This window comes from Oryctolagus cuniculus, chromosome 5, assembly GCF_964237555.1.
Source record: "Oryctolagus cuniculus chromosome 5, mOryCun1.1, whole genome shotgun sequence".
Lineage (NCBI taxonomy): Eukaryota > Metazoa > Chordata > Mammalia > Lagomorpha > Leporidae > Oryctolagus > Oryctolagus cuniculus.
In genome coordinates, this window is record NC_091436.1 from 72222659 (window position 1) to 72249403 (window position 26745).

At 40.3% G+C, this 26745-nt stretch overlaps 1 protein-coding gene across 8 annotated transcripts in view; it reads left to right on the forward strand.

The window, feature by feature from the left end:
* The window catches only part of USP45 (ubiquitin specific peptidase 45), a 67295-nt gene that overhangs the window by 14226 nt on the left and 26324 nt on the right, over window positions 1-26745 (forward strand). For 5 of the 8 annotated variants that reach the window (XM_008263309.4, XM_051854465.2, XM_051854464.2 and 2 more), the window contains exons 4-9: window positions 143-246; window positions 2939-3039; window positions 13252-13394; window positions 13774-13869; window positions 18101-18231; window positions 23697-23784. In XM_008263309.4, the coding sequence (XP_008261531.1) occupies window positions 143-246; window positions 2939-3039; window positions 13252-13394; window positions 13774-13869; window positions 18101-18231; window positions 23697-23784 (663 nt within the window). Of the gene's footprint in view, window positions 1-142; window positions 247-2938; window positions 3040-11948; window positions 12085-13251; window positions 13395-13773; window positions 13870-17332; window positions 17480-18100; window positions 18232-23696; window positions 23785-26745 lie in introns of those variants that run through there. The other 3 variants (XM_070073755.1, XM_070073756.1, XM_051854466.2) reach the window with 2 other exon arrangements.

Consider the following 26745-nt stretch of genomic DNA (forward strand, 5'->3'; position numbering starts at 1 on the left):
AAATCTAATGCTATATTGCTTTCTGAAACTTTCCTCTCACTTGGAATTAATAACAAAACATTTTCAGTGTAAGTTGAGTATGCTTTAAGTTTTCATTAACCTTATATGTAAATCATACAAATAGCATTCTCCTCATCATCAGGGCTGTGGTAAAAACTCGGAAAGCCAGCATTCTCTGAAGCACTTCAAGAGTTCTGGACCAGAGCCTCATTGCATTGTAATTAGTCTGAGCACATGGATTATATGGTAAGTTAAATAGTTTTGCTGCTTCTGTCTATCCCAAGAAAAATAGGTTTCTTGAGCTTTACAAGATGAACTATTGAAAGATGTTCTACCAGTTTATGCTTTTTTTAGCTTAAACATGATCTGTGAAATAATTTAAGAAAATCAGCATTACCCGTGAGTACAAAATCTAAATTAGAGGGAAAAAATTGTTATTTCCTTACTTTTCTCTAAGTTTTTTTAACTGTAAAGAAAATTCTTTTTAGGGTTTATGTAATGAACTTGCTAATTCCAGAGTTCTAGAGAAGGAAGGTACAGTAAGAAGTCAAGTGGTTTGGTGCTTCTCTGAAGGGGGATGGGAAAGCCTGGCGATTAGTAGTTGGTGTAACCTTCTGTGGTGATTCCTGCTACTTAACTGCTGATTGGGAGCGTAATCCAGTTCCTTATGTGGAGGAAGGAAACTGAGTATCATTTACTTTTGTATTATTACAATGTAAAAATGCAGCTTCTAACATCTTTCAGTGCCCTAGGTTCCTATTAGTATACTGCATTATTTCAATTATGTAAGTGAACGCTGTATTGAAATGATTTTTCAGTATTTTACACCAATAATTTTCTCTTGAAAAAAGATCTGTTTGTTTGAAATACAGGGAGAGACAGACAGATGTATCTTCCATTTGCTGGTTCACTGCTGAAGTGGCCAGAACTTCAAAGGCTGGGTCGGGCCAAAGGCTGAAACTCCATCCGGGTCTCCCACATGGGTGGCAGGAGCTCAAGTAGTTGGGTCATCCTCCACTGCTTTCCCAGGCACTGGATTGGGAATGGAACAGCCAGAACCTGAATTGGAGCTCTGATATGGGATTCTGGCATCGCAGGCGGTGGTTTAACTCACTGTGCTACAACAATAATTTTCTAAGTGGAATCTGTAGACTTCTAGGGTTCCTTGAATGAATTATCAGGAGTCTTTTAGTTTTCTTTCTTTTTTTTTTTTTAAAGATTGATTTATTTTTTTGAAAGGCAGAGTTAGAAAGAGAGAGAGAGAGAGAGCGAGCGATCTTCCATCTGCTGGTTTACCCCCAAGATGATTCAAACATGGCCAGGCCATGACTATGCCAAAACCAGGAGCTTTATCTGAATATCCCATGTGGATGCAGGGGCTCAAGCACTTGGACCACCTTTTGCTGCTTTCCCAGGCACATTAGCAGGAAGCTGGATAGGGGGCAGAGCAGCTGGAACTGGCACCCATATGCGATGCAGGCATTGTAAGCTGCAGCTTAACCCACTTTACTACAATGTTGCCCCCCTAGGTTTTTTTCAGACAAAACTATTTTAACTTTGTGTTTTTATTTCAGAATTCTAAAATTAACAACAGGATATTTTGATTCATAGGAGAGATCATCATTGTGTAATTTAATACAGTCATAGGGATTGGCTGTTTGCTGCATTTGTGTTTTTTATTATTGCTGTTATTGGCCCCAAATAGCAGTATTGGGGGGAATGAAGTGAGAACAGAGGGGACTTAGTATGTTGATGATGCCTCGGAGCCCAGAGAGTGGGAGGTAATACCCTTGTGTGGCTCTCAGTTTTTAGAGTGCTTCAGAATCATCAGGAAGGCTTGTTAAGGCAGATTGCTGAGTTCCAGGCCTAGAAATTCCTGTATAGTAGTCCTGGGGCAGGCCTGAGAATTTGCTTGCCTAACTAGTTGCTAGTTGCTGCCATTGCTGCTGCTCTGGGAATCACAGTCTGAGAAAAAGGTAGCAAGAGAAGTGTGTGTACTAGTGAGTAAACCTCATTGAGGGTAGTTTTCTGAAATGGAATGTGCTTTGGAAGATCTCTTTCCTACTTTCCTACCTCCAGAGAAGCCCCAAACAAAATGAAACAGCTGTGTCTGCCCCAGCTCTCAGTGACACTTTCATCCTTAGTAATCAAACCAAGAAGCCCAACAGGTATAAAGAGGGAAAGCCCTTTCATCTCTGTTTTTTTACAAAAATAAACAAAATGGTACTCCTCTGTACCTGTCACCAAGCTTTGGACATTAGCAACTCGCAAGTCTTGTTTCATCTAGACCAGAATTTCTCAAATTCAGCACGGTTGGAATTTGGACTAATTCTTTGTTGTGATAGATTCTTTCTTGTGCTGTCATTTACACGTTAGGGTGTCTGGCAGCTTCCCATTAGCAACCAATAGACAACCAAAAATGTCTCCAAACATTGAAAGATGTTCTTTGGGGGCAGAAAAATCACTCTTGTTGAGATTCGCTGACGTGTCTTCACTCACTTCTCTCTTCCCATGGCAGTTATTTTGATACTGACCTCTCCCTCAAGTTTTGTATCTGATTCCTTATTGTTTCTACCTAAAAATGAACATGTCCGCATCTCCATATGCATTGCTGCTGTGCTGAACTGTTTCTGTTCCCGGTGCCCTCCAGTCCAGTGTGTCATTCAGGGTGATGCTTTTAAAATGTACATTGGATCACATCACTATCCTGCTGAAACCCCCTCCAAAGCTTCCAGTAAATTCAAGATCAGTTTCAGACCTTCATTTGAGCTGTAAGGCTCTGTGAGAATTACCCCACTTGTTTCTCTACCTAGCACCGTCCCCTTTACATTCCTTCCCATGTAATTTCAAGAAATCATTAAAGGCCAGCTTTATTATTAATGTGCAAAATGACTGCAGGTGCTTTCATAATACTTTCTTAAATTTTACATTTTTTCAGGTGTTACGAGTGTGATGAAAAGCTATCAACACATTGTAATAAGAAAGTTTTGGCTCAGATTGTTGATTTTCTCCAGAAACATGTTTCTAAAACACAAACAAGTAAGTTAAATGATTGCTGAAGAAATTTGCATTAAAATATGGCATTTCACGTTTCATATAAAAAGTTCATAAATTCATAACTAAAATTTTACTGTTAACATTTCAGTCTGTAACTTGCATAAGGATCTTATGCATGTCATGCATTATTAGGTGCAATCTTAGGATATTATCTTGTGCATTTAGGTAACTCATCTAAGAAGCTGAAGTATGTAGTGACTAAATTGTGGGTTTTGAGGTCAGACAGTCCTGAGTTTGAATTTAGGCTCCCCCACTTCCTGGCCAGATGGTTCTTACTCCTTTTTTACTTAATTACAAAAATTAGGCCAGTAATCCTAGCTTGTGGGATTTTTGTGAGGTTCAGAGATGGTATTTTCTAAAGATTTAGAAATGATATAAAACTACTGGCATAGTGCCTGGCACATAGCCATTATTGTTTGTGGTATGATTTCAGTGCATTTCTGACACAAGTCTCTGGAGTTAGGCTGGACTTCATAGTTAAGGGCTCAGTTGCACACATGACTGCTGTCACTTCAGATACCAGCCACAAACTGGAGGGTTCTTAGAACAGCACATTTCAACTAACCAGCTACATCTGGGGGTCCTCTTCTAGTTTGCAATTCAACAAAAAGATTCAGAGAACTCCGGAAAGTATTATACTTGTAATTATAGTTTTATTACAGCGTAAAGGATATAAAGTAGGACCAGTCCAAACAGGAGATCCTTAAAGGTACAGGAGAATCCCAAATGTGTGTCCAATACAAAGGGAGTGAGACCTCCTCTCACCACCCCCCAAAAAAAAAAAGCCACTTACATCCACATCATTGTGTGACAATATGCACAGATGTTGTTAACCAGGAAAGTTCACCTGAGCATTGATGTTGAAAATTTGTATTGGAGTTTCATTTATGTAAGTATGTTTGAAAGGGAGAGGCAGACAGAGGGATAGAGATCTTCCATCCTCTGGTTCAATCCCCAAAACATCTACAACAACAAGGGCTGGGCCGGGCTGAAGAGATACAGACAGAAGAGATCTCCCATCCACTGGCTCAGTCACCAAAAACGTGTGCAACAGCCAGGGCTGGGCCAGGACAAAGCCAGGGCACCTAGGATTCAATGGGGTCTCCCAAGTATGTGGCAGCCATCGAAGCCATTCGATGGCTGCTCTAAAGAAAGAACCAGGGCAGTGTGACAATGAAAGACATTTAATAGACATCAGGAACTGAAGTTTCCATTAATGCTGTCCCTGAAAACTGCACTTGGCCTTCATTTTGTTGTTGCCATAATAAGATATGCAGAGATATAGTGTGACGAGTGATGGAAGTACTATTGGGGAAATTCTTTTCTTGGTATTTTTTACCTTATAGTTTCCCTGAGGTTAAGGACAGAGCCAGTGTGATTTCCATTCAGTGTCACAGAGTTTTTGAATGTTTATTGAAAGATGGTGGGCAGGGAGCTTGGAATGGTGTAGGAAGGGCATGGGCTTTGAGTCAGGGCTGTGACACTCACATCTAACGCCCTCAATCACTGGCTGTGGGACCACAGATGAAACCCAGTTCACTGAGCCCCGTTTTTCCTCAGAACTTTCTGTGTCTTCCCTCTAGTGCTTTCAGGAATAGAAATTGATGAGGCAGTCTCTACCCTCAAGAGGCTTAACTTCAGAAAGGAGGTGTGTGATAAAAAGTAATGATAAAACCAGCAGCATAAGGTTTCTGTTTTAATTAATGTTCAAAGCCCCTCAGATATTCGAAGAACTATGTAATAATCTGTTGAGAGGAACTGTAAAGGAAAGGAATCATGGGTGATCAGGCTTTCAAGCCGACCCTAAGAGGAGGGACTTTGGCCAGATGGAGATAACAGGAGTAATCATCTCGGGTGGCTGGGAGCACTGCTGGAAACCTTAATTGTGTTGCGGCACCCTGAGCAGCACCTGGAATGATGGGAAATGGGCTCTTGAGGCAGTTTGAGGACGAGTAGAGCCTTCAAAGTTAGGGAGAGAGAGAGACAGAGATTTGAGTTCATGGTTTCCACACGTTCTGGGGCAAAATGTCCTTACCTTTGTGGGTCAAGATACAGAATCTTTCAGGCAAGTTTGATTTAAAATTAAATCCCTTTGCATTTTAGATGTACATTTTTTGGGGGGCGGGGGGGGGGCATTAGTAATCTGCCATAGTCTGATAGATGCGATTTTGTAGTTACTTTAAATGATAATTGTGAAGACTACAGAAATGTAAAAATGCCTATAAATAGCAATGAAAAAGTAATATGAAACTATATATATTGTGTTTGGGTGGAAGAATAATACAAATAAGTAAAAAGAACTACTGAGAAGAAAACTTGTACCTGTTTAATAGACCTTGAACATATTTTAAAGTTACACAGTGCCTGGGTGAATTTCATTTCTGTTACATTTGATATGGTTTGTCTACACAGAGAATCAAGGCTAGTGCCCCTACCTGTAAACAGCTCAGCCAACTTCCAACTTTCAGTCTTAGTGCCTTTTTAGACTCTTAAATTATTGAGCATTCAAGGAGCTTTGGTTATGTAGGGTGGGTATGTCACTATTTATCATATGAGAAATTAAAACTAATAAATATTTACTGAAAAAAGGTAAATTCCTGACATGTTAACACAATACCTTGTTTTTTAGGAAATATAATTATTTTTGAAAACAAAAGAAGCTTAATGAGTGGCATTATTTTACATCTTTAGAAATCCCTGTAATATCTGGCTTAGCAGGAAACAACTGAATTCTTATTTCTGCTTTTGCATTCAGTCTGTTGTGCACACATGTTCTACAAGCCTCTGGAAGACTGCATTGTATAATTGAGAGTGAATGCAAGTAAAAAAAGCAAATAACATCTTAGGTTTATTTTGAAAATACTTTTTGATCTTAAAAGCCCCTGAAAAGAGGAAGATGTTTTTAGTCCCACTTGAGAAGAATGGCTGAACTAGCACAAAGCTCCTCAGATTCGAAGAACTATGTAATAGTCGGTTGAGAGAAACTGTAAAGGAGAGGAATCATTGAAGATCAGGCTTTCATTTTCTGTCTTCAGCCTTGCTTATCCATTGAAACTCAGCTCAGGCCGGCGCCGTGGCTCAATAGGCTAATCCTCCACCTTGCGGCGCCGGCACACCGGGTTCTAGTCCCGGTCAGGGCGCCGGATTCTGTCCCGGTTGCCCCTCTTCCAGGCCAGCTCTCTGCTATGGCCAGGGAGTGCAGTGGAGGATGGCCCAGGTGCTTGGGCCCTGCACCCCATGGGAGACCAGGAAAAGCACCTGGATCCTGGCTCCTGCCATCGGATCAGCGCGGTGCGCCGGCTGCAGCGGCGGCCATTGGAGGGTGAACCAACGGCAAAGGAAGACCTTTCTCTCTGTGTCTCTCTCTCACTGTCCACTCTGCCTGTCAAAAATAAAAAAATAATAAAAAAAAAAAAAAAAAAAAAACTCAGCTCAAATCCTATTACTAGGATGCTGGCCTAGTCTTTTTTGTTTTCTCTAGCCCGCGGTGTCTATGCAGCACAATTTAGGATCTCATATATACTGTTTAGTGGTGGTTAGCTTTCATGTTTGCATATATCTTATGTTCTCAAAATAGTATGTTCCTTGAGGACAGGAATCTGGCTTACATTCTTTTTGATTCTCATGTGTGTGGGTAAGAAATACTTGGTGAATTAAACTGAAATAGAATGTAAACAGGTTTTTTTTTTTAAAGATTTATTTATTTGAAAGACAGAGTTACAGAGAGAGTGGTCTTCCATCTGATGGTTCACTCCCCAGATGGCCGCAATGGCTGGAGCTGAGCTGATCCAAAGCCAGGAGCCAGGAGCTTTTTCCTGGTCTCCCATGTGGATGCAGGGGCCCAAGGACTTGGGCCATCTTCTTCTGCTTTCCCAGGCCATAGCAGAGAGCTGGAACGGAAAAGGAGCAGCTGGGACTAGAACCGGCGCCCATATGGGATGTCGGCACTTCAGGCCAGGGCTTTAATCTGCTGTGCCACAGTGCCGGCCCTGAATATAACCAGTTTCTATTGATGTCGTTGATAAAGCCATGTATTTTCCCCCAACCCTGAATATTCACATTAAAATTATTTATCATTGTCTTTATATATTTGAGTTTTCACCTTATGCCAATTGATGTATTAGATGTTGGAGATATGGTAGTGAACAAAACAGATCTATTCCCCACTTCTTGTCATTGCTGGCTTTTTGACCTTGGGAAGGATATACTCAGACATTCATCGTAATTGTTGCTTATTTAAATAGTGCCCTGATGGAGCAAGTGAAGGGCATTCTGAGAACACTTTGAAACACTATCTAGCCTAGATGGGTGGAGCTAGGAAGATTCTGTTTTGAGGAATGATCTCCTGAGCCAAGTGCTGAAGGATAGCTAGAAATTATCTAGGCAAAAAGGGAGAAGACTTGTGTTCCAGGCAGAGCAAATAGCTTGTTGATGAGGGAGCTTAATAGGTTTCTGGGAAGTCCATAGAGCTGGAAAATTGTGTTTTGTAGTGTTGAGGGAAGGCTTGAGGTGAGACTCGAAAGATACGTAGGGATAGATATCCAAGGGCCACAAACTGTGGAGTTGTTCTGATTTAAGGTACCACTGTTGAGTTTTAAGAAGATAAGTGGTTGGTGAGTTTTGTATTCTAGCTATATCACTTGACTTGTCTGTAAGGAGGCAGATAGGAATGCCTTTGTATGCTACCTACCCATTCATTGTGTTAACCTCATTTTATCATGTGGCTAAATAAGGATTTCTAAGGCTAGGGGTTAACTGGGAGTTAGTAGATTATGAGAATAAACAGATGAGCTAATTATTTGGTTTCAAGGTAGGGGAATTGTGGGGCAGGAAGCTTTTCCTTTTTACTCTTTAAAGATTAAACTTCTTTTCAGCTGTAGAGATGGCCAAATTACATTAATACTACATGACTAGTTTAGGTAATTGCATTAAGCATTTGAGATGAGCCCCAGTGCAGGTTCCCAGAAGAATGCTTACAGCTGTGCAGATTTCACATCTGATGTTAGGATTTGCTTAAAACAAAAACCAAGTCAAAAAGAGAAAAACTCCTTCCACTGCCCCCAACCTCATACACATAATAAAAAGCTCATACATAATGCAAGACTGAAAAGGGACAAATAAACACTTTTGTGAGGCCCATTCAGAAGTATGGATCACTAAAAAGTAGGCCAAAAAACTTTGATGATAGTGAAAAGAAGGCAAAGCACAGGATTTTTAGGGCAGGGAAACCCTTCTGTGTGATACCCTGATGGTAGATTCATGTCGTTATGCATTTGTCCACATCCATCGAATGCACGCCACCTAGAGTGAACGCTGATGTAAACTATGGACGTTGGATGATAATGACGTGTCAGTGTAGGTTCATCAGTTACAACAAATGAACCATTCAGGTGGGGGATGTTTATCATGGGGGAGGCTGTGTGGATGTGTGGGGGCAAGTGGTAAATGGGAAATCTCTGTAACTTCTGCTGTGAACCTAAAACCTGCTCCAAAAATACTTAAGAAAGTAGGACATGTTCTCCCACAGGCTTATGAGATCTGGTACTTCAGTAGTCTCATAAATGTCCCTGAAGTATTTTACAAATACCTACAGATGACACAGGGATTCCTGGTGAAATAATATTGTTGAATATTGATTTGCTTTTTGTGAGTTAGGCAGCTGATAGACAATCCCAAATTCTTTCTAAAGCCATGAATTTAGCTCATAACTTTAATACTGGTGGGAAGGTGTTTTTTAACAAGATTAAAGAGGACATAAAATATTCTGTTAAAATTCAATTATCAGAGGTGGTAATTGAAGGGAGATAATGCTCTTAAACTATTCTTTCTTATATAAATATACTGAAAAATAAGTTTACATCCTTTTTTACCTCTGGGGGAAAATAAAGCAGCAATTTACAAATATACCTTTGAGTAAAAAAAGATATCAATTTAATATTACTTCAATGAATTCACTCTTGCTTGTCTTCAGTTTTCTCCCTTGATAAGCAATGCTGCATTTGTATATACTTATTCTTCCATTTTTGGGGGTAAGTTTTTGGGATTTCTTGGCCAAATCATAAGCACGTTAACTTTTTTTTTTTTTTAGATTTTATTTATTTATTTGAAAGGTAGAGTTATGGACAGAGAGAGGGAGAGACAGAGAGAAAGGTCTTCCATCCACTGGTTCACTCCCCAAATGGCTACAACGCCTGGGGCTGAGTCGACCTGAAGCCAGGAGCTTTTTTCGGGTCTCCCACGTGTGTGCAAGGGTTCAAGCACTTGGGCGATCTTCCACTGCTTTCCCAGGCCATTCATAGAGAGCTGCTTAGGAAGAGGAGCAACTGGGACATGAACCTGTGCCCATATGGGATTGCCAGCACTGGAGGCACAGGCTTAGCCTATAATGTCACAGCGCCATCCCCACATGTTAAATTTTTATTTTAATTGTTAAGCTGCCCTCCAGAAAAATAATGCAAATGGTATAGTTGACAACAGTGCCCCTTTTTCCATATTAAACTTTGTTTAAGTTTAGTTTTGCCATAGTGAATTTTTAATATTGTTTTAATATTGTTGCCAGGTCTATTAATCTTTTCTATAATGGCTTTTGGTCTTTGGGATTGTACTTTGGAAGTCATTTTGCTCTCCAAGATTACAAAGATATTAACCTAAAATTTTTTTACCCCATTAAGATTTTTTTAAATTATTATTTAATATCCTTACAATGATGTTTAAAAAAATTTTTTTTCCTATTTATTAGAGAGGGAGATACAGTGCCATACACAGAGAACACCCTTTGGAGCTGGGCCAAGGCTGGGGCTGGAGCTGGGAACTCAATCGAGGTCTCCTACTTGGGTGGCCTGAACCCAGTTACTTGAGCCTTCTTTGCTGCTTCCCTCCATCTGCATTGGCAGGAAACTGAAGCCAGGAGCTGAGGACCCTCTAAGATTGGATATGGACATCTAGTGTCTAGGTCATGGCTGCTAGACCACACACCCACTCCTAAAACTAGTTTTTGAAAAAAAATCCGCTTAGATCTTTAAGTATTGACTCACTTTATGGCACAAAAATTTGAGGGAATTCTTAAGACTACTTTTTAGGTTGTCTTAGACATGTTGGTAACGGTTTTTGTTTTGCCTTGCTGATGCTTCAGCCAGTTTTCCCTTTTATAGGACTTGAGATGTGCACAAAACCTATCAGGCTTTCTCAACTAACCAGCTACTCTTTGAGTATTCAGATTTTAGGCTTCAGGATAAACTACAGAGATGGGAAAGAGCTTTAGAAATTAGCTAGAATGCCTGAAGTTCTCTCTTAATGTCCTTTGCATTCTGGATCTATATAAGAGTACTTCAGAAAGTTTGTGAGAAAATACAATTAAAAGATAATGAGCATTTTCCACAAAATTTCTGAAGGGCCCTTGTATTATTTGGTTATGTGAACAAACATCTGACAGTGCTGGTAATTTGGAGAAGTTAAGTCATTCCTCTGAGGAAAATAAACTTGAAATTCAGTGATTACTCTTTCTAATTCTGGGCACCATTTTTTCATAGGTGTGGATAAAAAATTTGTGTAGTTTTTCTTTTTTGATATTGTGATAGCAGCTTTGTTCTTTTAATTATACCAAACTTTAAAACATGCTGAAATTCAGTCAACATATTTGTTTTTGTGTTTATAAAGGAAGAGGGGAGTTCTTAACGTGATTATGACCTAAAATATTTGCAGTCAGATTGGGAAAGCTTTGCTGTTTGTGAAAATGAGATGATTAGAACATTCTTCATTAGAAGTTATAAACTGCTTTATTACTAAAACACACATGCCTGCATGTGTGTCAAATAATCGAGAGACTTATTCTGAAACCTACTTTAAACTGGAATGTTTGATTTATTTATTTTTAAAAAGATTTATTTATTTATCTATTTATTTGAAAATTGGAGTTACACAGAGAGAAGGAGAGGCAGAGAGAGAGAGAGAGGGGCCTTCCATCCTTTGGTTCATTCGCCATTTAGCCTCAACGGCTGAGCTGCACCGATCCGAAGCCAGGAGCCAGGAGCTTTTTCCGGGTCTCCCATGCAAGTGCAGTGGCCCAAGGACTTGGACCATCTTCTACTGCTTTCCCAGACCATAGCAGAGAGCTGGATCAGAAGTGGAGCAGCCAGGACTTGAACTGGTTCCCATATGGGATGCCTGCACTACAGGCAGCAGCTTTACTCGCTATGTCACAGTGCTGGCCCCTTAAACTGGAATCTTAAGCTCTCAGGTTTTAGTTTCATAGTGCATAATGTACAACATATATACTTAGTTTCCAAAAATTTTACTGAGATATTATTATAAATTTAAGTCTTAATGTCTATTCACTATATATTCTTTATATTCCAGTTATAAGTCATCAGCAACTAAGTGTAAACAGTTATAGATAATGGTTCATATAGTACCTAGCACACAATGGACATTTGATAAATCAACTGAATTTAAATGGCAACATTTTCTAAATGTGCTACTTAGTAAAATAAAAAGCTTACACTTTAAGTAAGACACTTAAATAGCTCTTAGAAAATGGTATTCTGTTTTCTAGTTGTCAGATCTGTTTAATATTCCAGGCTAATAGCAGAGCTAATTTTGAATATTTTCTCACAGACTTACATGTGAAAGTCAACAGACAGACCCTTGCCACTTGTGTGAAGTGGCTATTTAGCCATGAAATAAACTATTTTTATTGCCATTGCCCTGCAGATATGTTCTTTCTGGCAGTGCTGTCCATATTTGGTGGCTCTGCATGGAGCGCCAGGTGGTGCTGAAAAGCATCGCACAGTGAAGCGTGGATGTTTCTAGGGCTGACATTTGTTATCCCTTACTGCTGAAGGGAAGGGGAAAATCTGTTTTTCCATATGTTTATGCTTTTTTTTTGCCTGCAGTTTTGTCCAGATGGTCTTATGAACATTGTTTACTTTGGGATGCTATCCCAGATGTTTTGAAAACTGATGGATAAATGTGGTACACAGATACATAAATCATTTGGATATTATGGTTCTAAAAGTGTTATTTATTTTGGTAAGATAAAATAAAATTTATTTCTGAGAATATTTTTCCAAATGAATAATGCGTATCTACTTTAAATATTTATAGTTATTTATAGTTTACTTCTTCAGCCATTCTGTTTTTATGCTAAAAAGCTAAAAAATATTATAGCAATATTTGTTAAGAATTTTGAATAAATACTTTTGAGGAGTCATATTTGTTCAGGGCTGCATAGACTCAAATCTGTAAGAATATTGCACCACTGTCTTTCATAATTCTCATTGTACATAAATCACCGAAGAGAATTTGGGTGGTAAAATGACATTGAATTTAGATCAGAAGATTATCCTTGTGACTTTGGACAAATCCCTTGAAATATCAGAGACTGAGTTTTATAAATGTGAGACAATAGTTAACAACTTACCTGAAAAGATGGAATAATGCTTGGATTTAAATATGCTTTTATTTTAAATCCCTTAAAAATCATTATGATGCTATCTGTTGGCAACAGCAATATGAGAGTCTGAATCAGCCTTCTAGGCTCTAGGTAGAATCTTAGATATAAATTAGAGGCTGACATATTAGCAGTTCAGAAACCCAATGAGAAATAAGAGGTAAATCTGAGAAAAAATACGTAGTGCATACAGGAAATAAGGAGAAGAAAAATAGAGGCAGATAAACAAAGGACATGAAGGAGGGTGGCTTATGAATATGTGGATTTTGACACAAACAACCAGGGCTGGGCCAGGGTGAAGCCTGGAGCCTTTTCCATATCTCCCACGAGGGTGGCAGAGGCCATCTTCCATTGCTTTTCCTAGGCCATTAGCAGGGAACTGGATCGGAAGTAGAGCAGCTGTGACTTGAATGGGCACCCATATAGGATGTCAGCATTGCAGGTGGTAGCTTTACCTGCTGTGCCACAACGTCAGCTCCTTACATTGAACTTATAAATCATCTGCAAGTTATTTTGTATTATATTTAAAGTATTATATTTAAAATGTTCCTTATAATATTTAAAATGAATTTAGGTTAATTGTTCTAGCAATAATGAATAACAACAAAGACATCCCTATTTATATCCTTGACCTTTTGGGAACACTTTTTCAGGGAGACAGTGTTTTAACTTTAAATAGTATATTTAAACTATCAAATGATATTTAATTTTGCCTCTTATTTAGTTATGCTTTCTCTAACTTATAGGTGCAGTTTCTAGGCTCATGAAACTTTGTGAAGAAAAATGTGAAACGAGTGAAATAAAGAAGGGAAGAAAAAGCAGCAATGGATCATCTGTAAAAGGAATTACAAATTTAGGAAATACTTGTTTTTTTAATGCAGTCATTCAGGTAAAAGTCATCAGAAAGATTGGCAAAATGTAGCAGATTGTCCTAATTTATATGGCCATTGGCACACCTGTACACTTTCAGACAACTGCTCAGTGTTCCTGTAGAAATTTCTCTGTTTTTATTTTGCTTATTTACAAGAGTGCTTATCATCACATATACCTTCTTTACATACAGTGCTTCAGAAAGGTCATGTGTATAATATTTTACCAGGGATTTATTAGTAACAGTGACATGTACTGAGTATGAATATGTTCAATTTAAAACTTTTTTTGAAGTAGACATTTTTGGTATCCTGGATGAAATTTGAGAGAGTATTTATTTCATAAAATCAGAGGCATACCATAACCAAATTAGAAAACTTTACATTTCTTTTCTTTAGAACTTGTCACAGACTTATATCCTGACTGAACTTATGAATGAGATGAAAGAAAACGGTACAAAATTCAAGATTTTTCCTTCCTCAGACTCTCAGCTGGTAAGTGTAACTGTCTGGATAATAGCTGTTTTCAGATGAGCTGCTGATATTGCCAAAATCTATCCTACCTGTTTCTGAGAACTATCAACTAGAATGGTAGTCAGAGGACTTTAAGAAAAAATAATAATAATCTGGGGCTTGTGACGTGGTGTAGTAGGTTAAGCCTCCTCTGTAACACCAGCATCCCATATGGGCACTGGTTTGTGTCCTGGCTGCTCCTCTTTGGATCTAGCTCTCTGCTAATGGCCTGGGAAGGCAGTGGAAGATGGCCCAGGTGCTTGGCCCTCTGCAACCTCGTGGGAGACTCAGAGGAAACTCCTGACTTTGCATTGGCCCAGCTCTGGCTCTTGTGGCCATTTGGGGAGTGAAGCAGCAGATGGAAGACCTTTCTCTGTCTCGCCCTCTCTCTGTCTGTAGCTTTGCCTCTCAAATAATATAAATAAATAAATTTTAAAAACAATAATAATAATAATTCAAAAGGATTTTTTTAAAGATTTATTTACTTGAAAGAGTTACACACAGAGAGGAGAGGCAGAGAGAGAGAGGTCTTCCATCTGCTGGTTCACTCCACAATTGGCTGCAACGGTTGGAGCTGTGCCGATCCGAAGCCAGGAGCCAGGAGCTTCTTCTAGGACTCCCATGTGGGTGCAGGAGCCCAAACACTTGGGCCATTTTCCACTGCTTTCCCAGGCCATAGCAGAGAGCTGGACCAGAAGTAGAGCAGCCGGGATTCGAACCGGCACCCATATGGGATGCCGGCACTGGAGATGGCAGCTTTACCCACTACGCCATAGGGCCGGCATTTTGTGGGTGCTGGCTTTGTGGTTTGGTGGTTTAAGCCATCAGCTCCAATGCTAGCATCCCATATCAGAGCATTTGTTCAAGTTCTGGCTGCTCTTTTCTGAGCTAGCTCTCTGGTGAAGAGCCTGAGAAGGAAATGGAGAATGGCTCCAGTACATGGGTCTCTGTCACACACATTGGAGACCTTGATCGAGTTCTGGGCTCCTGCCTGGCCCACTCCCAATTATCACAGCCATTTAGGAAATAAACCAATGAATGGAAGATTTCATTCTTCCTGTTTCTTCCTCTCTCTCTGTCACTTTGCCTTTCAAATACACAAATCATTTTTTAAAAACCATTTTGTGAAATGCTCAGATTTTAAATTTCTGAAATCATAACTTTAAGATATGCTTATAGTTCAAACATGCCATGAATCAAACAGTACAAAGATATTGAAGCACTTTGAAAACAAACACACTGAGAAAAACAAAGAGTTTGACTTTTGTTGTGTAAAGTGCTTGGGACTTCTGTTTTGCAGTTACTGGTTATATTTGTTTAAATTTAGCATTTTTTGTTCTTTTAAAGTGGTTTCAATGGTGTGACTATTTCTACAATAAAATATTTATCTTGAAAGTTAGCATAAATACCATGTATTGCTCAATTTAAGTCTTTGTAGGTGTCCTATAGATAGAATAGGTTAAATTTTTTTTAAAGATTTATTTACTTATTTGAAAGGCAGAGTTACAAAGAGGCAGAGGCAGAGAGAGAGAGAGGTCTTCCATCTGCTGGTTCATTCCCCAAATGGCTGCAGTGGTCAGAGCTGTGCCGATCCCAAGCCAGGAGCCAGGAGCTTCTTTCAGATCTCACACACAGGTGTAGGAGCCCAAGGACTTGAGCCATCTTCTACTGCTTTCCCAGGCCATAGCAGTGAGCTGGATCAGAAGCAGAGCAGCCAGGACACGAACTGGAGCCCATATGGGATGCCAGCACTATAAGTGGCAGCTTTACCCGCTATTCTACAGCACTGGTCCCATAATAGGTTGATTTTAATAGTGAGCATGTAAAAGTTTTCTAAAGCTAATCTGATGATGGATTTTTAAACTAGTGAAAAGGAAGGGAAAACAAAAGCAAAAGCAAAAAGCTGCTGCTGTTATTCAGGAGCTAGTTGGCACCAATAGCTAGAATTCTGTTATTTAAATAATCTCATAGAACACCAACTTCAGATGAGATTCACTGAGATTGTGATAAAATGAGACAGAGCAGGGCTGCTTCATAATTTTTTCTAAACATAAAGAAGGTCACTCTGATATTTAGAAAATCCCAAGCACCCTTTCTTGGTCAAAAGGAAAAATGAGTGACTTTTTTTTTTTTAAGAGATTTATTTTATTTGTTGGAAAGAGTTAGAGAAGTAGAGACAGAGAGACAGAGAGAGATCTTTCTTCCATTCCGCTAGTTCATTCCCTAAATGGCCGCAAAGGCCAGAGCTGAGCCGATCCGAAGCCAGGAGCTTCTTCTGGGTCTTCTTTGGGTGCAGGGGCCCAAGCACTTGGGCCATCTTCTACTGCTTTCCCAGGCCACAGCAGAGAACTGGATCAGAAGAAGAGCAGCTTGGACTGGAACCGGCACCCATATGGGATGCTGGCGCTTCAGGCCAGGGCTTTAACCCACTGCGCCACAGCACCAACCCCTGAGTGACTTCTTTACCAATTATAGTTTGATCCTTGATCTAGTCTCCTCCTTGCTATAGATGTGATTTATTGAGATGGCCAATCATAACATTACCTCCAAGTTGTGGTGGCATCTAACCTAGAGTTAATCTCCATTCCGTAGACTCTCCCACTCCAAATTACCCAAACCAAGCCCAAGTCCTTTGTGGGTTCTTTATAATACCCTCGTACTGAAATACTCCCTGGCCACCATGGCATATGTCCTCTCCCTCATAACGATAGTAATATACCCATGTTACTTAATCACAGATGTGTTCCTGATGGACATTAACCGGAGGGCATCAGTCAGTGTTAGAAGTCAGGCATATTAGTAATCAGTGCAAAATATTATTTTTGAAATCCATGAATAAGAGCTCAAAAAGTTAATAGAAAATACATATTGTGAAAAATAGGCATGGATTTCAGTTTTTTTTTTTTTTTTTTTTTTTTTTTTTTTGACAGGCAGAGTGGACAGTGAGAGAGAGAGACAGAGAGAAAGGTCTTCCTTTTGCCGTTAGTTCACCCTCCAATGGCCACCGCGGCCGGCGCACCGTGCTGATCCGATGGCAGGAGCCAGGTACTTATCCTGGTCTCCCATGTGGGTGCAGGGCCCAAGGACTTGGGCCATCCTCCACTGCACTCCTTGGCCACAGCAGAGAGCTGGCCTGGAAGAGGGGCAACTGGGACAGAATCTGGCGCCCCAACTGGGACTAGAACTCGGTGTGCCGGCGCCGCAAGGCGGAGGATTAGCCTAGTGAGCCACGGGCCAGCCTGGATTTCAGATTTCTTTTTGCACCAAAGTAAACATATTTTTGATTCCATCCTTCAGTGAACTTCTGGAAGTACCCTTGTATTTTAGAAAACAAAACTTGGAGAGGAAAGCTGGGTGTTTGGCACACCAGATGAGATACTGCTTGGGATGCCAGTATTCCACACTAGAGTGCCTAGTTCTAGCCCAGCTCTTCTTCCAATTCCAGCTTCCTGCTAATGCATACCCTGGGCAGCAGTTGGTGGTGGCTCACATACCTGGCTCCCTGCCAACCATGTGGAAGATTCACACTGAGTTTTAGAATCCTGGCTTCAGCCTGGCCCAGCCCTGGCTATTGTTTTTGAAAAATGAACCAGTAGGTGAAAGATCTCTGTCTATCTCTCTCTGTCTGCCTTTCAAATAAAAATAAATAAGTGAATGTATATAGTTGACAATTCAACATTAAAATTTTTTTAAAAAAAACTTGGGAAGGAAATTCTAAAATAAAATGTTAATCTTTCATACAATATTAACTGCTTTTTGTCAAGGTTTGTCTCCTTTTTAAAAGAGGGGTGTGTTATATTGATTTTGCCACAATAATTCTTAGTTTTATTAGAAAAATATTTGGGTCCTGGAAATATGTGGAATTTTGCTAATAAATAAATTTGTGATTATTTGTGAAGATGTACAAATAGCAACATTAGTAATTTTACTTGTAGGAGAGGCCTTTGAAGGGATAATCACATGCAGTGAAAAATTGGTGATTTCATTCAAGCTAATGGTTTTATTAAGTAAAGGGTAGAGGGCATGAAAATCCCTGTACTTCTTAAGGCAAGGCATTTAATCCTGTTTTCTCTTTTCCTATATTTATTTTGTATATGAAGGAATAAAATTTCTTTATATTCTTGAGTTTATTTAGTGTATATTGTGCAGCTCTTTAGATATTATTTAATAATATTTTAAAATTGCTGACCTGGAATTAATCATGTTTTTAAAGGACCCATTGGTGGTGGAACTTCCAAGCCCTGGCCCACTGACCTCAGCCTTGTTCCTGTTTCTGCACAGCATGAGGGAGACTGAAAAAGGACCACTTTCTCCAAAAGTTCTTTTCAATCAGCTTTGTCAGAAGTGGGTACAGTTAGATTTTTAATGTAAATAATGATGCGATCCTAAATACTGATGTATTCATCATGTAAGGTTTACCCTAACTTTGCTATTACTGCCTGGACTGTGAAGAGAAAGAACTAGTCACTGTTGGGATGCCAGCACTGCAGGCAGTGGCTTTACCTGCTGCGCCACAGCACCAGCCCCAATTTGTATCTATTTTCTAACATCATTCTGTTCCATTGATTGTTGTGTCTGTCTTTACCTCAAATACTACACTGCCCTGATTACTGTAGCTTCATAATAAGTCTTGCAATCGGGATATTTGAGTCCTTGAATTTTGCTGTTTCTCAAACTTTCTAGATCCTTTGCTTTATTATATGAATTTTAGGACCAGGTGGTCAATTGGGTTTGTATCAAATGTATAAATTTGGGGAGAGCTGACTGATATCTTAACAATAGCAAATCTTCCAATGACTGTTTCTTTTCAGTTATTTAGGCCTTTGTTTTTTCTCATCAACATTTGCAGTTTTCAGCATGTAAAGTCTGCATATATTTTGTTTGATTTACCTTAAGAATATCATGTTTTTATGTTATTTATTATAAATGACACTTAAATTTTTTTTCCATTTCCAGTTCATTGCTAATACATAGAAATATATTTGGTTTTTATATATTGACCTTGTTTCTTGTTACCTTGTCCAATTCACTTGCTATTCCTTCAGGTTTTCTGTAGATTCTTGAGAATTTTCTTTCAGAAAATAATGTCATTGTCTAATGAAGATCAATTTCTTAATTTTCAAGCTATATCTTTTCATATCTCTTTTTTTAGAGTTTTTTTTTTTTTTAACATTTGACAGGTAGAGTTATAGACAGTGAGAGAGAGAGAGAGAAAGGTCTTCCTTCCGTTGCTTCACTCCCCAAATGGCTGTTACAGCCAGCGCTGCGCTGATCTGAAGGCAGGAGCCAAGTGCTTCTTCCTGGTCTCCCATGCGGATGCAGGCACCCAAGCACTTGGGCCATCGTCCACTGCCTTCCTGGGCCACAGCAGAGAGCTGGACTGGAAGAGGAGCAACCAAGACTAGAACCTGGCGCCCATATGGGATGCTGGCGCCACAGGTGGAGGATTAGCCAAGTAAGCCACAGTGCTGGTCCCTTTTTCATCTCTTATCACTGGAACCTCAGTGTAATGTTAGAATATTGAAGGGGGCATCCTTGCCTTGTTCCTGATATTGGGGAGAACATTCACTCTTTCAAATTTAAGTAAGATAATAATAACTATAGGCTTTTTCATAGAAGTCTTGTATCAAGTTGAGGAAATTCTCATTTATTCCCTAGTTTTCCTGGAAGTCTTATTAAGGATGACTATTAAATTTTTTCAAATGCTTTTTCTTTTATTTAAAAAAAAAATATTTTAATTTTAGGGGCTGGCGCTGTGGCGCAGCGGGTTAACGCCCTGGTCTGAAGCGCCGGCATCCCATATGGGCGCTGGTTCAAGACCCAGCTATTCCACTTCAGATCCAGCTTTCTGCTGTGGCCTGGGAAAGCGGTGGAAGATGGCCCAAGCCCTTGGGCCCCTCCCAAATGGGAGACCTGGAGGAAGCTCCTGGCTCCTAGCTTCGGATCGGTGCAGCTCCAGCCGTTGCGGCCAATTGAGGAGTGAACTATTGGATGGAAGACCTCTCTCTCTCTCTCTCTCTCTCTCTCTCTCTGCCTCTCCTCTCTGTGTAACTCTTTCAAATAAATAAATAAATCTTAAATTTTTTTATTTTAATTTTTTTATTTGAAAGGCAGAGTTACAGAGAGAGACAGGAAGAGACAGAGATAGAAAGAGAGATCTGGCCGGCGCCGTGGCTCAATAGGCTAATCCTCCACCTTGCGGCGCCGGCACACCGGGTTCTAGTCCCGGTCGGGGCGCCGGATTCTGTCCCGGTTGCCCCTCTTCCAGGCCAGCTCTCTGCTATGGCCAGGGAGTGCAGTGGAGGATGGCCCAGGTGCTTGGGCCCTGCACCCCATGGGAGACCAGGAAAAAGCACCTGGATCCTGGCTCCTGCTATCGGATCAGCGCGGTGCGCCGGCTGCAGCGGCGGCCATTGGAGGGTGAACCAACGGCAAAAGGAAGACCTTTCTCTCTCTGTCTCTCTCTCTCACTGTCCACTCTGCCTGTCAAAACATAAAAAAAAAAAAAAAGAAAGAAAAAAAAAAAAAAAAAAGAAAGAGAGCTCCCCAAATGGCCACAATGGCCAGAGCTGGGCCAGTCCAAATCTAGGAGCCAGGAGCTTCTTCCATGTCTACCACATGGGTTCAGGGGCCCAAGCACTTGGGTCATCCTCTGCTGCTTTCCCAGGCCCATTAGCAGGGAGCTGGATTGGAAGCGGAGCAATTGGGACTCGAACCATTGCTCATATGGGATGCCTGCACCACAGGTGGCAGCTTTACCTGCTATGCCACAATGCCTGCCCTCTTTTTCCTTTCTTTTCTTTTTTTTTTTAATATTTATTTATTTGTTTGAAAGGCGGAGTTAGAGACCAAAAAACAGAGTTCTTCCACCTGCTGGTTCACTCCCCAAATGGCCACAATAAAGCGAGGAGCCAGGAGCTTTATCCAGGTCTCCTATGTGGGGGGCAGGGGCCCACATACTTGGGCCATCTTCACTGTTTTTAGGCCATTAGCAGGGAACTGTATTGGGAGTGGTAAAGCCAGGACACTAACTGGTGCACCATAGGTAGTGGGTTAACCCACTGTGCCATAACACCAGCCTCTCATATGCTTTTTCTGCATCTGTTGAAATACCCATGTGGCTTTTTGTTTGTATGTTGGACTAGTAAATTGTATTGATGAATGTTCTGAAAAACTTCACTGAGTTACACCTTTAAACTTTTTAAAAATTTTTCATATTTAGTTGAAAGAGATGGAGATAGAAGGAGAAAAAAATTCCCCTCTGCTGGTTCACTCTCCAAAATATTCACAAAACCCGAGTCTGTGCTGGGCCAAAGCCAGGAGCCTGAACTCAGTCCCCGTCTCTCATGTGGGTGGCAGGGACTCAAGTGCTTGAGTCATCATCTGCTGCCTCCCAGGGTATGTTTTGGCAGGAAGTTGGATTGGATTCAGAGTAGCTGGGATTTGAAACAGACACATTGGTATGGGAGGTAGGCATCCCAGTTATTGACTTAACTTCATCTGCTGTGCAAAATGCCTATTGCTGAGTCATACATGACATACAATAAACTACACATTTTTGAAGTATTATATGGTTAAGTTTTGACATACGTATGTATTTGTGACATATGTGTATACATTGTCACAGTCAGGACGATAATGGTATCTCTCACTCTCAGAAGTTTCCTCAGGCCCTTTAGTAGTCCCTTTCTCTGAGCACCTTACCATTTACCTGTTACTTGTTGCTATAGACTATTGTGTATTTTTTTTAGAATACCTTATAAATGGCTACAGACACTAAGTACTCTTTGTTACCTGGCTTCTTTTACTTGGCATAGTTATTTTGTGATTTGTCCATGTTTTGTGTATATATTGATTGATTTTTGGAAGTTGAACTGGTCTCTTGATATTTCTGCTTATCAGACACTTGAACCACTTGTGATAAGTTTACTTGGAAGCAAATTCTTCAGCTTTCTTGTCTTTTTTTTTTTTTTTCTTTTCTTTAAATACCTTTTTATTTTAAAGAGTGTGAATGGAGCCTGGTGCTGTGGCATCAGGGGCTAAGACTTACTCCGCCTGCTGTGCCAGAATCCCATATGGTTGCCAGTTTGAGTCCTGGGTGCTCATCTTCCAGTCCAGCTCTCTGCTTATGGCCTGGGAAAACAATGGAAGATGGTCTAAGTCCTTGGGCCCCTGCACCTGTGTGGGAAACCCAGAAGAAGCTCCTGGTTCCTGGCTTTGGCTCAGCTTCAGCTGTTATAGCCATTTGGGGAGTGAACCTGTGGTTGGAAGACCTCTCTCTCTGTGTGTGCGTGTCTCTCTCTCTGTAACTCTGTCTCTTGAATAAATAAATCTTTAAAAAAAAAAGCCTTTTAAGATTTCAAGGAGTTATAAAAATAGTACAAAGTTCCTGTGTGCTCTTCTGCCAGCTTCCCTCAACAATAACATCTTATATAACAACAATGCCTTGTCAAAACCAGAAAAGTCAAATGCCTTGTCAAAAACAGTATTAACCACTTTGATACAGATCTTAGTTGTATTTCACTGGTTGTATTTCATGCCCTTTCACTTCCTGTAGTCTTCTATGTTATTAGTGTGTGTGATGTGGCGAGCTTTTTGCAGAGGGAGGTTTGTCCATGAGGAATTGCAATCAACTAGATAAAATTTATGCTAACAAAGACATATAAACCAACTCAGAGTCATAAAAATCCTAGTTTTTGATCATCTGTGGTGTGGTATACTTTAAAGAGTGCCACCAAAATTTCAAGGGAGACTAAAATAGAGTACTCTATACTGTAGTATTGTGGGTGTTGCCTCAATAATATCTTCTCATTTACTAATTCACCCATCATCTGTGTTTAGTTTAGAATGTACACACTTAAGAGACCACAACTATGTTTCTTAAGTGGGTGGCAGGGACCCAAGTATTTGAGCCTTCATCTGCTATATCCAAAGGTGCACATTCGCAGGAAGCTGTATCAGAAGCAGAGTACTAAAACCAGGTACTCCTATATGGGATGCAAGCATTCCAAGAGAAGTCTTACTGCTATGCCAAATGCCTGCCCCAGTCTGTGGTGTTTTTTGTTTGTTTGTTTTAAGATTGATTGATTTATTTATTTATTTATTTATTTGAAAGAGCTGCAGAGAGAGAAGGGAGAGAGATCGATCTTCTGTCTGCAACAACTGGGGCTGGGCCAATCCGAAGCCAGAAGCCCCTTTTTGGTCTCCACATGGGTTGCAGCAGCCTAAACACTTGGGCCATCTGATGCTTTTCTCAGGCCGTTAGCAGAGAGCTTGATCAGAAGTGGAGCAGCCAGGACATGAACCAGCACTCATATGGGATGCCAGCATCCATAGGTGGCAGCTTTACCCACTACACCACAATGCGAGCCACCCCAGTGTGTGTTTTAATATAAAGACTCAGGCTTTTCTTTTGATTAAAATAAGAATATAATCAATCACAGTAACTGAGGTTTGAATACTGTTCTTTGGCTAGCTCTATGACCTTGCAAGTTATTTAAATAGTCCCTCTCAGTGCTTATGGGTAAGCTTTAGAAAAGTATATCCAAACAAGGTTGCATATAAAGCTCCTAGTATCATGCCTGACATGTATGTAGTAGTTCCTTGATAAATGACAGCGGATCATCCTTAGTGGACACTTAAGATCTCATTCTAATTGAACTAGTAATCCCATTTTCTTTCTACTTAGTTGAGAAAATAGTAAACTGAATGTTTGACTGTGTTACTTCACTGTAGTTTTAAATAAGGATAACATTATTGATAAATCATGGAATGATTTTTTTCTTTCCTCTTTTGTTTTTAACTCATAGGGCACCTCGATTTAAAGATTTCCAACAACAGGACAGTCAGGAGCTTCTCCATTACCTGCTGGATGTAGTGAGGACAGAAGAAACGAAGGTTAGATCCCTTTATATTTATCATGTATCCTCTTTGAGAAGACAATACAAACTGGAAGTATTCATTTCTACTATAGCTTAAAAAGTTATGTATTTGAGACACAGTGAAGCAAGGGTCCCATCTACAGGTTCAGTTCCCATATGTCTGCGATAGACAGGACTGGTCTAAGCCAAAGCCAGGAGCCAGGAACTCCCATCTGGGTCTCCCATTTGGGTAGCAGGAACCCAATTACTTGAGCCCAAGGTCTGCACTGGTGGGAAACAAGTCAGGAGCCGTGGCCAGAAATTGAACTCAGGTACTCTAGTTTGGGATGTGGGCATCTTAACTACTAGAATCACCCCTCCCCCCTGGTTTCCCCTGTGATTTTAAAGTGTGGTTAAGACATTATTTTTTAAAGTAAATATTCTATGTATAATTCCTTTTTTCCTCTTTTTGCAAGATTTCCTTTTAACCTGTTATAGCCATGTTGCCCTTTATTAGTTAATGTCCTTTGACTATAAAGAAAATAAATTCGAACTGTTTAAAAAAAGAAAAGAGAGTCTTAAAAGTTCAGGTATCCCGAGATATAGTGATGACTTGTCAGGAATCCAGGAAGCATTCTCCATGTTCCCTGGCTGTAGATCATCCTCATTTATTTCTCTGTAGATTGAGTAGTTTCTCTGCTTGCTTGTCTGAATTGTAGCACAAGACACCCTCCTGATAATTAGGTGGTGGTGTTCTTCCACTTCCAGAAGGTCAACAAGCAAAATGCCTTGAGCATCACTAAAAAGTCTTGCCATGACCTTTACTCTTGACTGATCAATTTTTGCTGGGCCTAGACCATTTCTACCATTTGGTGGCCATTGCTTTTATGCTTTGACTACCATACTGATAAAGCTTTTTCATCTCCTGTTATAATTCTTGGCAGTATCTTGATCCCACTTGTTAAAATGTCACTAAAAGCTCTGTTCTTGTCTGCAGCACTTCTGGGTTTAACAATTTTGGCACTCAAAGAAAAGAAAGATTGCTCCACTTTAATTTTTCGATCACAATTATGTAAGCTGAATCAGCTGATATGCTTATGGTGCTGGTTATTGTTTCTGCTGTTAATTATCAGTCCTCTTCTGTTGGAGCATGAACAAGATTAGTATTTTCCTTGACAATTGATATGTATGATCCACTACTGTGTACTTCATCTTCAGTATTGTCTCATTACTTCCTTTTTTAATTTTTAATTTTTATTTATTATATTTGAAAGACAGACTTACGGAGAGAGGTAGAGACAGAGAGAGGTCGTCCATCCAGTGGTTCACTCCCTAAATGGCCACAATGGCCTTAGCTGTGCTGATCCAAAGCCAGGAGCCAGGAGCTTCTTCTCTCTCTCGGTCTCTAACACTCTGTCTTTCAAATAAATAAAATAAATCTTTAAAAAAGGAAATTATTTTGATAGAAAAATAGGTTTGAAATCCATGTGTGGTTTTTTTCATAATTTTCATTTTCCATGAGCTTTTTGAAGACTCCTATATAAAAACTAAATTGTGTGTCCCAGTTTTAAATTCCTGTAGAGAAAAACTTTATTATCCCATGTTGGACTTGTTGCACTTTGGGATCAATCCCTTGTGTCCAGGAGAGTGAAGTTCCAGCCTTACAGATCAGAAACCTTTTCTCAGAAAGAAAAGAATAAATCATGGACTGCATATATTTCTCCAAATGATGTTCATTGGGATTCTAACCATCTTAATTGAATGGCTGTTATTAACTTTAACATTAAATTAGTTAAATTTAATTTCATTGGCGGGAGGGTCCTATGCAAGTAGCTTAATATTTATCAGAGAAAATGGAAGATATCAAACATGTTAAATAAATAGCACACATCTCCACTTCCCTCCTTTGTCACTCATAGCAGACATTGCTAACATTCTCAACAGTAGATTCAACTCAGCATTATTTTCTGAGCCTAGCATGGTGGACCACGCCTGTCCATCCTAATTGGTGTAATAGGTGAATACTTCTTTTCCATGCAAGAAAATAACAATTTTTCATCATATGTAAAGCAGGAAAGTATAAATGAAGTGCTCTTATGCTTGTGATAAGTGTTTTTAAGCAAGATCAACCCTGCCCCCAAAACCCTTTTTAAAAAAGTAAATACTGGGGCCGGCGCTTTCGCACAGCGGGTAAAGCCGCCACCTGCAGTGCCGGCATCCCATATGGGCACCGGTTCAAGACCCTGCTGTTCCACTTCCAATCCAGCTCTTTGCTGGCCTGGGAAAGCAGTAGAGGATGGCCCAGGTCCTTGGGCCCCTGCTCCCACGTGGGAGACCCAGAGGATGCTCCTCTCTCTCTGCCTCTCCTTCTCTCTCTGTGTAACTCTGACTTTCAAATAAATAAATCTTTTTTTTTTTTGACAGGCAGAGTTAGACAGTGAGAGAGAGAGACAAAGAGAAAGGTCCTTCTTTTTCTGTTGGTTCTTCCCCCAAATGGCCACCACGGCCAGCGCGCTGAAGCCAGTGCGCTGCACCGATCCAAAGCCAGAAGCCAGGTGCCTCCTTCTGGTCCCCCGTGGGGGTGCAGGGCCCAAGCACTTGGGCCATCCTCTACTGCCTTCCTGGGCCACAGCAGAGAGCTGGACTGGAAAAGCAGCAACCGGGACAGAATCCGGCGCCCCAAGTGGGACTAGAACCCGGGGTGCTGGTGCCACAGGCGGAGGATTAGCCTAGTGAGCTGCAGCGCTGGCCAAATAAATAAATCTTAAAAAAAAAAAAATTTCATTGGATTGATTAGGTGTCAATATTACATATTTATTTAAAAATAAATAAATACTGCAGTGTTCCAGCTCAAAGTAGTACCTTTTTACTTCTTTTTATTTTGGACAGGCAGAGTTAGACAGTGAGAGAGAGAGAGAAAGGTCTTCCTTTTTCCATTGGTTCACCCCCCAGATGACTGCTATGGCCGGCGCGCTGCGCAGATTTGAAGCCAGGAGCC